At 34.3% G+C, this 15604-nt stretch overlaps 1 protein-coding gene across 2 annotated transcripts in view; it reads right to left on the minus strand.

Moving 5' to 3' along the window:
• Positions 1–4864: 4864 nt before the first annotated feature.
• Positions 4865–15604, minus strand: part of LOC111046131 (proline dehydrogenase 1, mitochondrial) — an 81833-nt gene continuing 71093 nt past the window's right edge. For both annotated transcript variants that reach the window (XM_039442840.1, XM_039442842.1), the window contains 3 exons: positions 12676–12872; positions 10659–10747; positions 4865–8157 (listed from right to left, as the gene is read on the minus strand). In XM_039442840.1, the coding sequence (XP_039298774.1) occupies positions 7952–8157; positions 10659–10747; positions 12676–12872 (492 nt within the window). In that variant the 3' untranslated portion in view covers positions 4865–7951. The remainder of the gene's footprint in view (positions 8158–10658; positions 10748–12675; positions 12873–15604) is intronic.

The following is a 15604-nucleotide window of genomic DNA, read 5'->3' on the forward strand; positions in this document are numbered from 1 at the left end:
GTTTAGGAGTTATAATTGATTTTTTGATTTACCATATAGTGCATGGTACATAATATGAGTGGGAATTACTTGAGAACTGTGATGGCTCAAAACGTCAATTTCTGCTGAGAGTAGCTTCTCATAGACCTTTACACTTGTGCAGGTTTCCACGTTTTGAGCAACTCTAGTTCAGGAGTTATAATTGATTTTTTGATTTACCATATAGTGCATGGTACATACTATGAGTGGGAATTACTTGAGAACTGTGATGGCTCAAAACGTCAATTTCTGCTGAGAGTAGCTTCTCATAGACCTCTACTCTTGTGCAGGTTCCCACGTTTTGAGCACCTCTAGTTCAGGAGTTATGATTGATTTTTTGATTTTCCATATAGTACAGGAGACATAATATGAATGGGATTTACTTGAGAACTGTGATGGCTCAAAACGTCAATTCTGCTGAGAGTAGCTTCTCATAGACCTCTACTCTTGTGCAGGTTCCACGTTTTGAGCACCTCTAGTTCAGGAGTTATGATTGATTTTTTGATTTACCATATAGTACATGGTACATACTATGAGTGGGAATTACTTGAGAACTGTGATGGCTCAAAACGTCAATTTCTGCTGAATGTTACTTCTCATAGACCTCTACTCTTGTGCAGGTTTCCACGTTTTGAGCACCTCTGGTTCAGGAGTTATAATTGATTTTTTGATTTACCATATAGTACATGGTACATACTATGAGTGGAATTACTTGAGAACTGTGATGGCTCAAAACGTCAATTTCTGCTGAGAGTAGCTTCCCATAGACCTCTACTCTTGTGCAGGTTTACACGTTTTGAGCACCTCTGGTTAAGGAGTTATAATTGATTTTTTGATTTACCATATAGTGCATGGTACATACTATGAGTGGGAATTATCTGAGAACTGTGATGGCTCAAAACGTCAATTTCTGCTGAGAGTAGCTTCCCATAGACCTCTACTCTTGTGCAGGTTTCCACGTTTTGAGCACCTCTAGTTCAGGAGTTATAATTGGTTTTTTGATTTACCATATAGTACATGGTACATACTATGAGTGGGAATTACTTGAGAACTGTGATGGCTCAAAACGTCAATTTCTGCTGAATGTTACTTCTCATAGACCTCTACTCTTGTGCAGGTTTCCACGTTTTGAGCACCTCTGGTTTAGGAGTTATGATTGATTTTTTGATTTACCATATAGTACATGGTACATACTATGAGTGGGAATTACTTGAGAACTGTGATGGCTCAAAACGTCAATTTCTGCTGAGAGTAGCTTCTCATGGACCTCTACTCTTGTGCAGGTTTCCACGTTTTGAGCACCTCTGGTTATGAGTTTTAATTGATTTTTTGATTTACCATATAGTGCATGGTACATACTATGAGTGGGAATTATTTGAGAACTGTGATGGCTCAAAACGTCAATTTCTGCTGAGAGTAGCTTCTCATTGACCTCTACTCTTGTGCAGGTTTACACGTTTTGAGCACCTCTGGTTTATGAGTTATAATTGATTTTTTGATTTACCATATAGTACATGGTACATACTATGAGTGGGAATTACTTGAGAACTGTGATGGCTCAAAACGTCAATTTCTGCTGAGAGTAGCTTCTCATAGACCTTTACACTTGTGCAGGTTTCCACGTTTTGAGCAACTCCAGTTCAGGAGTTATAATTGATTTTTTGATTTACTATATAGTTAGCATTAAGTTAGCTCTCCAATTTTCGAGACGTCATATCTCAAAAACTCTGGGTGCTCAAAACGAAATAAAAGTTGCTCAAATCAGCTCAAAACGAGCTCAAAACGATGGTGTGTTTACTTTTTCGATTTCAAAAAGTGGAGAGCTGGCATTAAGTTGGCTCTCCAATTTTTGAGTCGTCATATCTCGAAAACGGTGGGTGCTCAAAACAAAATAAAAGTTGCTCAAATCAGCTCAAAACGAGCTCAAAACGATGGCGTGTTTACTTTTTCGATTTTAAAAAGTGGAGAGCTGGCATTAAGTTGGCTCTCCAATTTTTGAGATGTCATATCTCGAAAACGGTGGGTGCTCAAAACGAAATAAAAGTTGCTCAAATCAGCTCAAAACGAGCTCAAAACGATGGCGTGTTCACTTCTTTGATTCCGAAAAGTGGAGAGCTGGCATTAAGTTGGCTCTCCACTTTTTGAGACGTCATATCTCAAAAACGGTGGGTGCTCAAAACGAAATAAAAGTTGCTCAAATCAGCTCAAAACGAGCTCAAAACGATGGCATGTTTGTTTTTTCGATTTCGAAAAGTGGAGAGCTGCTCTCCAATTTTTGAAACGTCATATCTCGAAAACGGTGGGTGCTCAAAACGAAATAAAAGTTGCTCAAATCAGCTCAAAACGAGCTCAAAATGATGGCGTGTTTAGTTTTTCGATTTCGAAAAGTGGAGAGCTGGCATTAAGTTGGCTCTCCAATTTTTGAGACGTCATATCTCAAAAACGGTGGGTGCTCAAAACGAAATAAAAGTTGCTCAAATCAGCTCAAAACGAGCTCAAAACGATGGCGTTGAGAGATTTCAAAAATATTTTAGTGGAGAGCCAACTTAATGTTGGTGCATTAAGAACTTGTTCTTCTAACTCAACAGTCTTAGTAGATCGGGGTCTGCCTGCATAAATGTGCTCTTTGAATATCAAAGAATCTGTCTCAGACAGACGTTGATGAATAGTGGCAAAAAACCTTGACTTGGACATACTCGGTTAGGAAAGTTCTCTTGATACAAACGTCTTGCTTCAGTACTATTATAGTAGTGTCCCATTCCATACATTAAATGCATGTCAGCTAATTCGGAGTATGAATAATGTCTAAGATTACCTGCCATTTTTTAAAAAGTTAACACTTAACACAAAAGCAAAGTGGAATGATTACAAATAACTGGTTAATAGATTAAACAAAAAACACAGCGCGGTTACAGTAGGCCTAACTTACAGTTTGTTTTTTTTTGTTCAACAGTGAGCTAAAATATTTCTGAAAATAATTTTTAGTTGATAATTTCTTTTAAATATCTTCTTATTTAAAACATAATAAATCAGCTGTTATTAAAATCCATGTTTTATTTGCAATCAGCTACAACCTATGAGTTATTAGTTCTCTCCTCATAAAACAGCAAATTTTTGTGGTGTAATGTACTACATAAGAATACATTTTATTCAACTTTTATTTGAATTTAGTTCACACAGCTTACATAATTCTTTCCAGAATTAAATTCTCTACAATTTTCATTGCAAAAAATTATTTGTTTACTGATCATTAAAGAAAGTTATTGGGCATCAAACGTAGAAGTCTGTGTTTTTCTACTTAGATTTTTTGCATATTTCAACTTTTTTCTCAAAAACTACTCACTAGACTAGTTTTATTCAATTTTTCAGATATTTTTCCATATATTTCCAGCATAAGTTTTTCAAAAACTAGTCCCCAAACAATTCAGCATCAGTGTATTTCACCAGAGGAACTGAATTCCGGGCGAAATCTTTCACCCTGTATAGCTCGCTAATGAAGCGTTTATGGATATATGTTTATATGAACTTTTTTTCTTATTTTTACCTCTACTATCACGTATTAAAATATTTTACCATAATTATGAATCACCCTGTATAGTGATATCAAGAGTATGGAGAAATTCCTTTTCTTTTCTTATTGTCCTTAAAATACAAAATTTCAAAAAACCTTGTGTATATATCGACGCGCAGTTGAAAAAGGAATATTCCTGCCAAATCTCATCGAATTCTATCAACGCGTTTGACCGTAATTGTGTTACATACATTCATACAGACAAAAGAAAATCCGAGTTAATAGATAGACCTCACTACGTTCGTTCAATATTATTACACACACACACACACACACAACCACCAGTGAGGAACTAATGTGGGCATCATTTCCCACACACACACACACACACAAGTGAGGAGTTTATGAGGACATCATCCAACTGAAATAAATAATTAATTAATCGTTTTTCATAAGTGTTTGGAAATTTTGTTTTGATTTCTGTGAAGATGAAGCTTGAGGGTTGGAAATTTATTAAGGGTTTCATTGTGGTTAAAACATTCAACCGCATCATGCTAAACAAGGTCCACAAGGATTCATTCATCCCAAAACTATTTACTACTATAATACGAATGAAAAAAAAACTCATTCGAAAGGTAACCATGTACATGACTCACATGCATAAGAACTTCTGCTTATATTTGAACTTGTAAAATGTCAATCTATTTTATTCCTTTCTTGTGATTGCTAATTGAGTGCAGAACAAAATTCTAGTTGCAATCAATGTAATAATTGTTTCAAGATTTTCATTCCTATTTTGATTTTTAAACATTCCTTAGTCCTTAGGGTTTTTAAACAAATTAATTCGAAAAGCAATTGTTTATAGGCTACATTGTTTTATACATGTTGAAAAAATCTTCAGTTCTAACCCAAATAGAAGCTTTACACAGATGCACAGACCATACTTTTTCTTGGTTCAGATATAACAAATACATTATCAAACAGCGTCAAATTATGGTTTTCCAATCTATCTATATTTATCTATAGTAATATGTCTGTCGATAGAATCCCGATTCAGTTCCAATGTAATTTTGAATTTGTATACCAAAACGTTAGTCTGAACATTTGGAGCTTAGATTTGTATTTTTCACTTTGAAAAAGATAATATCTTCAATTACCAGAATCAAAAGTTTATGAATTCGTAACCATCTCTATTTTTTTTCAAATGACTGACCGCAAAACTCCTCTGTCACACAATCCACCCATATTCAATGACACTTGCCAATCAATTCTCATGTACTAACTCAAATATAAAAAATTGAGAAAAAGGTAGTCGTTCCACAAAAACCACTCCTATTTCATTGCCAACAATCTATTTGAACTGTACATTTTTCCAATTTGATTTTCTACATCAATAATATAAATAGCAGCTCAAGTAACTATAACATAGTTTCACTGGCCGAAATACAGGCATATACAAGAAGTTGATTAGACATCAATAGACATCAATAATTGAATATTTCAACACAGATTGTAATATTCTTATTTGAAACTATCAATTTACACATAGATTGATTCACAAATATTTTCACTAGTTAGCATCACTAAAACAATGTTCAATCACTACTTCGTCGATGTACAACAAGCAATTCACTACCAAACAGAATGACAAATATTTCCAAGTAGCTATAAACATCGATAAACATCGAACATATAAACATCGATTACAAGGAGGCAAATGTATTATTGTCGATTCCTGACTCTGAATGGATAAGTCAAAAGCAAAGAGCGAGAGCGATGATCGGACGCACTCTTCTAACCAAATAACTTGCAAGGAGTGAGCAATAAATGATAAGGCATCAAATGATATTATTTCAATTTAATACAGTTTCAAACGGATTAAGTACATAAAGTGAGAATCAAGTCTCTTCAAAAACATGCAACAATTTGATGAAGGAGCAACTGTGATATCCATCAGAAGGGTAACTGTGAAAATATGAAATCATATCATTTTAACAGAGGGTAATAAACCCTGGATCTGATAAGAGCTGGGGAAACCCACTATTGTTGAAAGCGATCGAATACTGTAAGTAAATACTTTACTTAAATACTGAAATTCATTGTAAAAAAAAGTTGATAAAGTATGGGATAAGAAATGAAACTTCTTATAAAACACTGGATGTGTCTTTTATGCCATAAGAGATGAAATTTCTTATAAAACACATAAATATATCCTGTATGGATATATTATCCTAAATATATACTGATAAATTATGAATAAATAACGAGCACTGATATAGGTTATCTTGACACCAGCCACATTAATACTGTTTGGAAATATATGTGCAATCTAACCTTCTCAATATAATAAAATGCTCAGCATTCTTAACTCCCGGATATTCAAGTTTCCTCATAGAAAACTGATTCAATACATGTTAGAATAAAAGCTACAAATATCAAAGACGGTTTAAAATATTAGAGGACGACATGATACCGTTGTCTTCAACTTTTGACTGGACTTGCCATTATTTTGGCATGATAACGATAATTACCAAATTATTATTTAAAAAATGAATAAATGAAGTGTATATTCTTTGTATTGACATGTTTGCTGTATCTAGTTGTTCGAACTCACTGCTGGCCCACAAGTTGTTCTATGCTGGTAGTGTCATTTTGTAATTGAGAATTTATTTTATCAATCTGTATTATTTTATGGCAAAATAAATGAATTTGAATAAATTATTCAAATAACAGAACGATGATACCAAAAGACATGCTGATGGGTTGGTGCAGGAATCCCTCCACACACACAATAATTACTCTCACTCACTTATATTTTTTCTTTCGCCCTTTTGCTCCAACGATCAATTTATGTTTTATGAGATTCTAAATGGACAAAACACTCATTCAAAAACAATACAATCGCTCCAATATAATAACAGTAGATGTGAAAGGGTGGGGTGGTCAATCTACATTTTGAAACTATGTAATGAACAATAATTTTATTACGTATTCTAAGGCTAGTAGGGACATTACAAAGTGTCTAAAATTGTAATGGTTGGAGAAATTTGAAAAGATCTCATGGGCGGATGCTCATAAACAATAAAATGACCACCAAATCATAATAATACTGAAAATATTTGCAATCACAACAAGCATAAATCATACATGCGATGGAATACCATTTAACAAATAAATAAGAAGTCTGTAAAGAATAAAATGACAGTGCAGTCAATGTGAAGACCGGCATGTTTAATGATTAACAAACATTAAGATTGGAATTGCATAGTCAGAAAGATAAAATCAATTAAAACTGATAATAGATACATTAATTAAAATTTATGTTTAATTAATTAAAATGGATGAATCATAACACTGTTCAAATGTTGAAATAATTATTAAAAACAGACGATGATTACTCAATACTCATATGAAATTAATGATTTCCACTTGTACAAAAGTGGAAATTTTGAAAGGATGAAGGAATTAAACAATGGTCTGCATGAATATCGCATGGAATACCATTTAACAAATAAATAAGAAGTCTGTAAAGAATAAAATGACAGTGCAGTCAATGTGAAGACCAAAATTTTTAATGATTAACAAACATCAAAATTGGAATTGCAAAGTCAGAAAGATAAAATCAATTAAAACTGATAATAGATACATTAATTAAAATTTATGTTTAATTAATTAAAATGGATGAATCATAACACTGTACAAATTATAAAATAATGATTAGAGTAAAACAGACGATGATTACTCAATACTCATACGAAATTAATGATTTCCACTTGTACAAAAGTGGAAATTTTGAAAGGATGGAGGAATTATACAATGGCCTGCATGAATGGTAGCACAATAATCACGTCTAAATGGCTTCCAGAAGTATAACATGTTTTATACACATGTTTATTTTCATAAAATAGTTACAATGTTGATACCTATTCATAAATCTCAAATTCATAGTATCCTGAGATTATTCAATTAATTCTAGAATCGAAATATCTATAATAGCACAAGTCTTTGATCATACAACATAGATATTTTTCGCTATTATATCAGTAATAATAATACATACATGTTTTAGTAATACATTACCTTCCGTTTCCGTTTATCACAAGACTTTATCGACGCAACTTTTCATTTTGAATCCTCAACGTTAAAACTCGATTCGAACTTCTAGTGTTTCAGAACATATTCGGTACGGAAAACAATAAAAGCAATCGATCGAATAAAACTTAATATTCTGTTACGTAAAATCGAATCATAAAAAAGTTTCAAAAAACTTAAAATGAATATGTTTTGTACAATTAATTTAAAATCAATTTGAATCGTCTTAAAACTAAATCCAACTAGAATAAGTTCGACCCCTTGCAGTTAGAATTTGGTGCGATGATAACTTCTCGAACAAGTACTAAATTGTTAGACAACGAGGTCGATTTAGACTGGAGTGTAGGTGCCGTTCGGCTTGTAAAAGATCTTTCCAGAACGCAGGCGTCTGAGCAATTCCTTCATTAGGAGCTTCTTCTCTTTCTTGATCTTCTTGAGAACGCCTTTGTTCTCCTGAGCACGACGGGACAGGTACGGCAACACTTCGTTCACCGGCCCGTATGGGATGTACTTGTATGCTGAATACCCTGCTTGACCTACAAGCATAAATTGCACCATGTTAATTCAAAATCTAATATCAATAACTTAACAAAAAAATCTGGTGTGGTACACTCACACAACTTTCCTTGCCCATTGATCTATAAGCCTCATTCTTAAACGAGGATAATCTAGGGGAATAACATTATGCCGATTGGCGGCTAAATAATTTTATTAAAACTACGATTATACTATTGTTATTGTTTTCAGAGTACATTTTCCTTTGTTTGAATTATGAAATTTGAGGATTTTTTAAAAGTTGTCAAAACAGCTGTTCTACAAATAAAATTGAATTATGAAATTTGAGGATTTTTTTTTCCTTTGTTTAAATTATGAAATTTGAGGATTTTTTAAAAGTTGTCAAAACAGCTGTTCTACAAATAAAATTGAATTATGAAATTTGAGGATTTTTTCAAAGTTGTCAAAACAGCTGTTCTACAAATAAAATATCAAAATATATACACGTCATAATGACGTGTGTTCTTTTGAATAAACTGCTCTACCCACCTACCTCAAGCACGAGAAGGAGGTTACAAAGTAAATTTCTCAAGGATGGGGTGGACCCCCTGTTAGTTTCTAAGGGAGGAGTCTCATGCTAGTTAATAGAGCTGATATATAACTATGCAGGGTATGAATTTGAAAAAATCGGTCCAGTCATTTTTGAGAAAATAGTGATTATCCGCCATTTTTCTCAAGAATATTACGGAGCTCCTGCAATTTTCCCAGAAATGAGACTCATGTCAGTTGATAGGGCTTATAAATAGCTATCCATGGTATAAATTTGAAGAGAATCGTTAGAGCCGTTTTCGAGAAAACCGTGTAAAACATGGTTTTTTAGTCATTATCCACCATTTTTTCCGCCATTTTGAATTGAATTTTATTGAATTTCTTATTGTCGGATCCTCATGGTATAAGAACCTTAAGTTAAAAATTTCAAGTCAATCGGTTGATTAGGAATGGAGTTATCGTGTTCACAGACACACACACACACACACACACACACACACAGACCTACATCCAAAAAATCATGTTTTTGGACTCAGGGGACCTTGAAACGTATAAAAAACATGAAATTAGGGTACCTTAAATTTTTTTGGAAAGCAATACTTTCCTTACCTATGGTAATAGGGCAAGGAATGTAATTATTCACAAAATAGCCGGCCGGTCTAGTAGTAAAGAGGATTTACTTGTATACCGAATACCTCTCGCCCCAAGAGATAAAATTTTCAATTTCAATTTCAATTTATTCACAACACACAAAAATACAATGAGAGAAAGCAATATACAAGGTGCGCCAGAGAAACTTACTTATTTGAAAGGTCAATAAAAACAAAAGTACTTTAGATATTGTTTCAATCTTTTTTTATATGAGAATACCTGTACAATATCCCAATTTTTTTCCAATGACATCAGACCAAATGGCGATCCCCATTGTGCATACACTGATAAAGTCGATTTTTTAAATTTTGTTGCAGTATATCAATTGGTATGTTGGCAACGGCGTCGCAAATGTTGTTCTTGAGGTGTGCTATGGTCCGTGGTCGATCGACATAAACCAGCGATTTCAGAAAATCGCATCGAGGAAACGCATGTGGAAATGAGCCTTGTCAAATGAGCGCGTCTTCAGATTGGTTGTCAATCAGCATACCACATGCATTTTGACGGGCAACAAGGTCGCGATCAGTCAATTCTTGAACAACAGCCAATTTATAGGGATGAAGTTGACGGTCTTCATGGAAAATTCGTCGAACAGTGGAGTCAGAAATTGCAATAGCAGCTGCGTGTTTGCGAGCAGAACGCCGGGGAGAACGCACAACTTACTGCCTCACTCTTTCGATATTTTATGGAGTTCTGATGGTTCGATGAAGTCCATTTCTGGGTTCAGCGACACTTCCATACTCCTGAAATGAGTTTACCCACGACAGAATCGAATTATGGCCAGGAACGAGTCTGTGGGGAGGAATTTCAAATCGAGCGCGGAAGGTGATCGACCATAAGAAAAGAAGCTCTCAACTGCGAAGGCCCGCTGCTCTCTAGATCGGAGCATTATGGCTATTTACTTGAGGAAGGATAAATTTGAGAACTTCCCCCTCAATATGCGCCCTATCCTGCCCCTCTACACGACCAATTCAATGCCGGCCGGGTCGGTCTAGTTCTATCTAAATTTGGGAAAGGAACAGTTTTGGGCTTCAAGCCTGTTGTTCCTTCCCCAATCATTCATAGTTGAGAATTATATTGTATCTATCAATGTAGAAATAAATAAAAACAGACAATTTCCAAGTTATTTTAAAAAATGTATCTTAAATCAACCAATAATTATCTAGAAGATATCCTGATAAACCAATGAGTCTATTGTGGATATCCTGTGTTGAATATACAGACTGATTAGGCTATAAACGAGCCTTGTACTGTATATAGCTTGCCTCACCTGAATACCTAGATATTTTATTTTTTCCTTAATTTAAAGTATTTGAATTTCCAACTGCAATAAAAAACTTACCCAGAGGGAACGTGATGTAATCACACATTCCAAGAAGCTGACCGAAACAAATGACTTTGTCTTCTGGAGAAACACCAATTTCTTTCATCCTGCAAGATACAAAAATTATTGTTGAATGATGAAAATCATTATAAATTGAGCAATATATGCTGCTAACAATAGTTCGCAGCTTCAATAGTTAGCGGCATAACTTTAGTTTACATATATTTTAGCTCCTGATTATTAAAAACATAGGAATCCTATGCGTGGATTAGGTATTTTTTTAATTGCACAATGAAATTCATCATTTTTCACTCCAACAATCATAAACAAGGAGATTTGAGTCAAGACTCAAGAACTACAAAAATAAAATATAAAAGTTATAACCTATACCCTAACCTTCTGATTAATACAACAACCCTTGATTATGAGTTATTGGTCAAATCTCAAGAAATTGATGAAGAACTTGAGAAATTAACGCCAGAGAATTTCTCTTTCATTGGAACGAGTACCCATTCCTGGATCACCACTTACTGTATTCTGTGATGTATCTACAGGGAAACCTTGGCCGTTTATTCACACAAACCACTCTCGGTCTCAGACAACACCGAATCGCGCATGCGTTAGTAACGGTTTTTTCCTATTCTATTCAGTCAGATCTTTGAATGTAACGATCTTTGTGATGATGGTTACCAAGCACAGTAACTGAAGCCGTCATTCCATTTTGATGAGGATATTATTATCCAATGATGATTTATTATTAAATTCGATTTAATAATCAATATATTATCATTATTTCATTCAATAAAAGAAAGAGTACTTTCAATAATCTAATTAATAAAATATAACGGTTGTTATTTAACTAATGTTAAAAAACACTATGACTAAGTCAGCATTTTGCATTTCAAAGCAAAATCCTAACCTCCTTACCTATATTTTCACCTTTGAAATATCAAAAACCATAATTCTACCTGTTTTCTAGCCCTTTCTAGCATATTACCTAGCCTTATGAAACATTATTAAATATAACTTGAAATAACCTAACCCCCAACCCTTTCACATTCGATACTTTGGATTTCAAAGCAAAATCCTAACCCCCTAACCTAACCTTTCACCTTTGAAACAACAAAAACATAACTCTACCTGGACCCTAGCCCCTTCTAGCATATTGCAATTTCAAAGCAAAAACCTAACCTATCCTTATGAAACATTATTAAATATAATCTGAATAAAACCTAACCCTTAACACTATTTTGTCAATTAGTTGAATTTCTACATTGCTGATTGTGGCAACCTTGCAATGCGTGGAAGAGATAGCGCCATCTGCTTTGTTGAATAATACACAAGGATAGCAACACCATTGCAATGGCACCGCCATTATAACGTGGACCTCACTATGAATACTCAAAGAATACTTTTGAATAACTATGTGATAACTGTGACCGTTGCTGGCCGTTACTCTGTATCTGAGACAAAGAGAAGCTGCTTTATTCACAAGCTTTTAGACGACAAGTCTTTGACAGCCTTCAGAAACCTGAGTCATCCCGGCCCCAATGCTTCACAATTTCAAAATTTCGGATGGCCTCATCTGATATTTGCCACCTGTCATTAACAACCTGTGTTTTGGTTTGTTTATTAATTTTATCAGTTTATTTAATATTTCAGCTCAATTTTGCCATCTCTAAATTAAAACATCTAATCATTCATTCAGTTTTATTTAACCTATTTTATCATAGGAAATCCACAAACCAAATTTCCTATATACATATGACTCACTCTATATAATAAGGGTACTAGAGTCTATAATTAATTATAACTTTCCATAATTTTCTTACATTACAACTATTATTACATTTGACTTTTTTAAAAATGTAAATAATGTTGTATACAATCATTTCAATTTAAAATTATACTATTGCTGAGAACATTGTGATAATTCATGTATATTCATATATTTGTGCATTGTTGTACAACTGTTTATTTGTATTGAAACTTTTTCCAGATAGAATGTGATTTGATTTGATTTGAAATAACTTACTTCTCAATGGCGAATCGCACAGTATCCTCATTGTGTGAAGCGATCATGATGCCAATTTTGTTGGGCTCTCCCTTGTCCTTCAGATCTTTTATTCGCCGTAAGCACTCGGTGAAGGTCCTGTGGTACATATCAGACGTAGCTTCATAGGTGGGGTTTGTTGGGTCCGGATACCCAAGAGCAGCGGCACGGGCTCTTTCCTAAAAAACAAATGAATACTTTATTATAATATTATTCAATTATAATGAGAAAATAATTCAATGATGATTTTATTATCATTATTATTTCAATTATGTCCACAAAGATGTAGCAAAATATCACGAATATATTGGGAGTAAAACACAAACATGCTCCAACATTTTTACTTTCCGTGTCCTATTACCGTAGGTAAGGAAAGTATTGCTTTCCAAAAAAATTTAAGGTACCCTAATGTCATGTTTTCTATACGTTTCAAGGTCCCCTGAGTCCAAAAACATGATTTTTGGGTGTTAGCCTGTGTGTGGGTGTGTGTGTGTCTGTGAACATGATAACTCCATTCCTAATTAACCGATTGACTTGAAATTTTAAACTTAAGGGCCTTATACCATGAGGATCCGACAATAAGAAATTCAATCAAATTCAATTCAATATAGCGGATAATGGCTGAAAAACCACGTTTTTCACGGTTTTCTCAAAAACGGCACCAACGATTTTCTTCAAATTTATACCCTAGATAGCTATTTATAAGCCCTATCAACTGACATGAACCTCATTTCTGGGAAAATTGCAGGAGCTCCGTAATATTCCTGAGAAGAATGAATTTTGTTAAATTTCTATCACGAGTTTCTCAAAAATGACTTGACCGATTTTTTTCAAATTCATACCCTGTATAGTTATTTATCAGCTCTATTAACTGGCATGAGTCTCATTTCTGGGAAAATTGCAGGAGCTCCGTAATATTCTTGAGAAAAATGGCGGATAATCACTTAAAAACCATGGTCTTCACGATTTTCTCAAAAATGACAGGACCGATTTTTTCAAATTCATACCCTGCATAGTTATATATCAGCTCTATTAACTAGCATGAGTCTCCTCCCTGAGAAACTAACAGGGGGTCCACCCCATTCCTGAGAAATTTACTCTGTAACCTCCTTCTCGTGCGTGAGGTAGGTAGAGCAGTTTATTCAAAAGAACACATGTCGATATTTTATTTGTAGAACAGCTGTTTTGACAACTTTTAAAAAATCCTCAAATTTCATAATTCAAACAAAGGAAAATGTACTCTGAACACAATAACAATAGTATAATCATAGTTTTAATTATTTAGCCGCCAATCGGCATAATGTTATTCCCCGAAATTATCCTCTTTTAAGAATAAGGCTTATAGATCAATGAGCAAGGAAAGTTGTCTGAGTGTACCAAACCAGATTTTTCTATTTCTCTCTCTCTCCAATGGCGCTACAGCCCAAATCGGGCTTTGGCCTCGATTTAACTTTGCCTCCAGCCATCTCTATCCATTGCTGCACCTTTCCATCTCCTCACACGTAGCATTTCCCTAGCGTCCTTTGCCACTCTATCCTCCCATCGCTCTCTTGGTCTTCCAACAGGTCTCCTTCCTCCAGGCTGTCCCTCGAATACCTTCCTTGGCATCCGTTGCAAATGTCCTTTCCATCAGAGCCGCATCAATCTTATGTGGGCCAATAGTGGGGGTTCTCTATAGAGTGTTGCTACCTCTGCGTTAGTACGGATACGCCACTGTCCTGCCTCACATACAGGTCCATATATTCTTCGCAGCATCTTTCTCTCAAAAACATTCAACAGGTCTGTTGTTCTGGCTGTGATTGTCCATGTCTCACTTCCGTAGCACACCACTTTCATAAATAATAGAAACACTTCATATACTCGTAGAAACATTTTTCTATATTTCTCATAAATTACAAAAAATCAATTAGATTAGGTCCACGTTATAATGGCAAAGGAGAAAAACGTTACCGATCCTCTGTCTTGTCAATGTCTTCTTTAGACAGTAGCTGATACAGATTTTTGATGTAATTAACGGTTCATTCTCGTTCAAAATTAATTAGATTTCACTAAACAAGAAATCATATTTTTCATAATTAAGATGAAATATTTTGTTAATTAATTATTAATTATACATTGTTAAAAGACGATCTGGCAACAGAACAAAGCGAGAATGAGATGCTGTTGAATGATAAACAAGGATAGAAATACCATTGCTAATCAAACACTGCCATTATAACGAGGACCTCACTAAATATACACTATAATGAAGAAATTATATCTTTCATCTTTGACTCATCATCTCTTCACTCCATTCATGAAATCATCATGAATGAAAGCATTTGTATTGTTATTCATCCCCTCATCATCATCTAAGCTTGAAATACTTGTAGAATGTTGCCTTTGTAAATAAATACATTATTTTACAAAATGAAACATTAGGAGAAATGAGGTTCGGAACTCACATAAAAGATAGGGTGTCAGCAGCTAAGTGTGGAGTGAATACAGTTTGGAGCAGTATAATTACTAACAACACAATTCCAGTCAAAGCTAAATGGGAGGTATTCAATGCAGCAATTAGAGCGATTGTGAGTTATAGTGGACAGGTCTGGGGTTACAAGATGTTTGAAGAGCTAAAAATTTTTCAAAGATTTTTTATCAAAAAGTTATTTTCCCTACCTAGATGTACACCCAACTACATTTTGTATTTAGAAACAGGGAAAAATCTTCTGTTTTTTCATAGTTTTAGATTGCACTATAAATACATTCTTAAAGTATTGAAGTTGCCAATATCTCGTTTGCCTCGTTTTTTAGCCGATGTCATGATAGAAAAAAATATGGGTTGGTTCAAGGAATGGAAGAATTTAGGCAACAAATATCAATGCGAAGTAGGCGTGAGCCGAACAAGTATTGTCAATCAGGAAGCACAACA

The sequence above is a fragment of the Nilaparvata lugens genome, chromosome X (genome assembly GCF_014356525.2).
Source record: "Nilaparvata lugens isolate BPH chromosome X, ASM1435652v1, whole genome shotgun sequence".
Taxonomy (NCBI): Eukaryota; Metazoa; Arthropoda; class Insecta; order Hemiptera; family Delphacidae; genus Nilaparvata; species Nilaparvata lugens.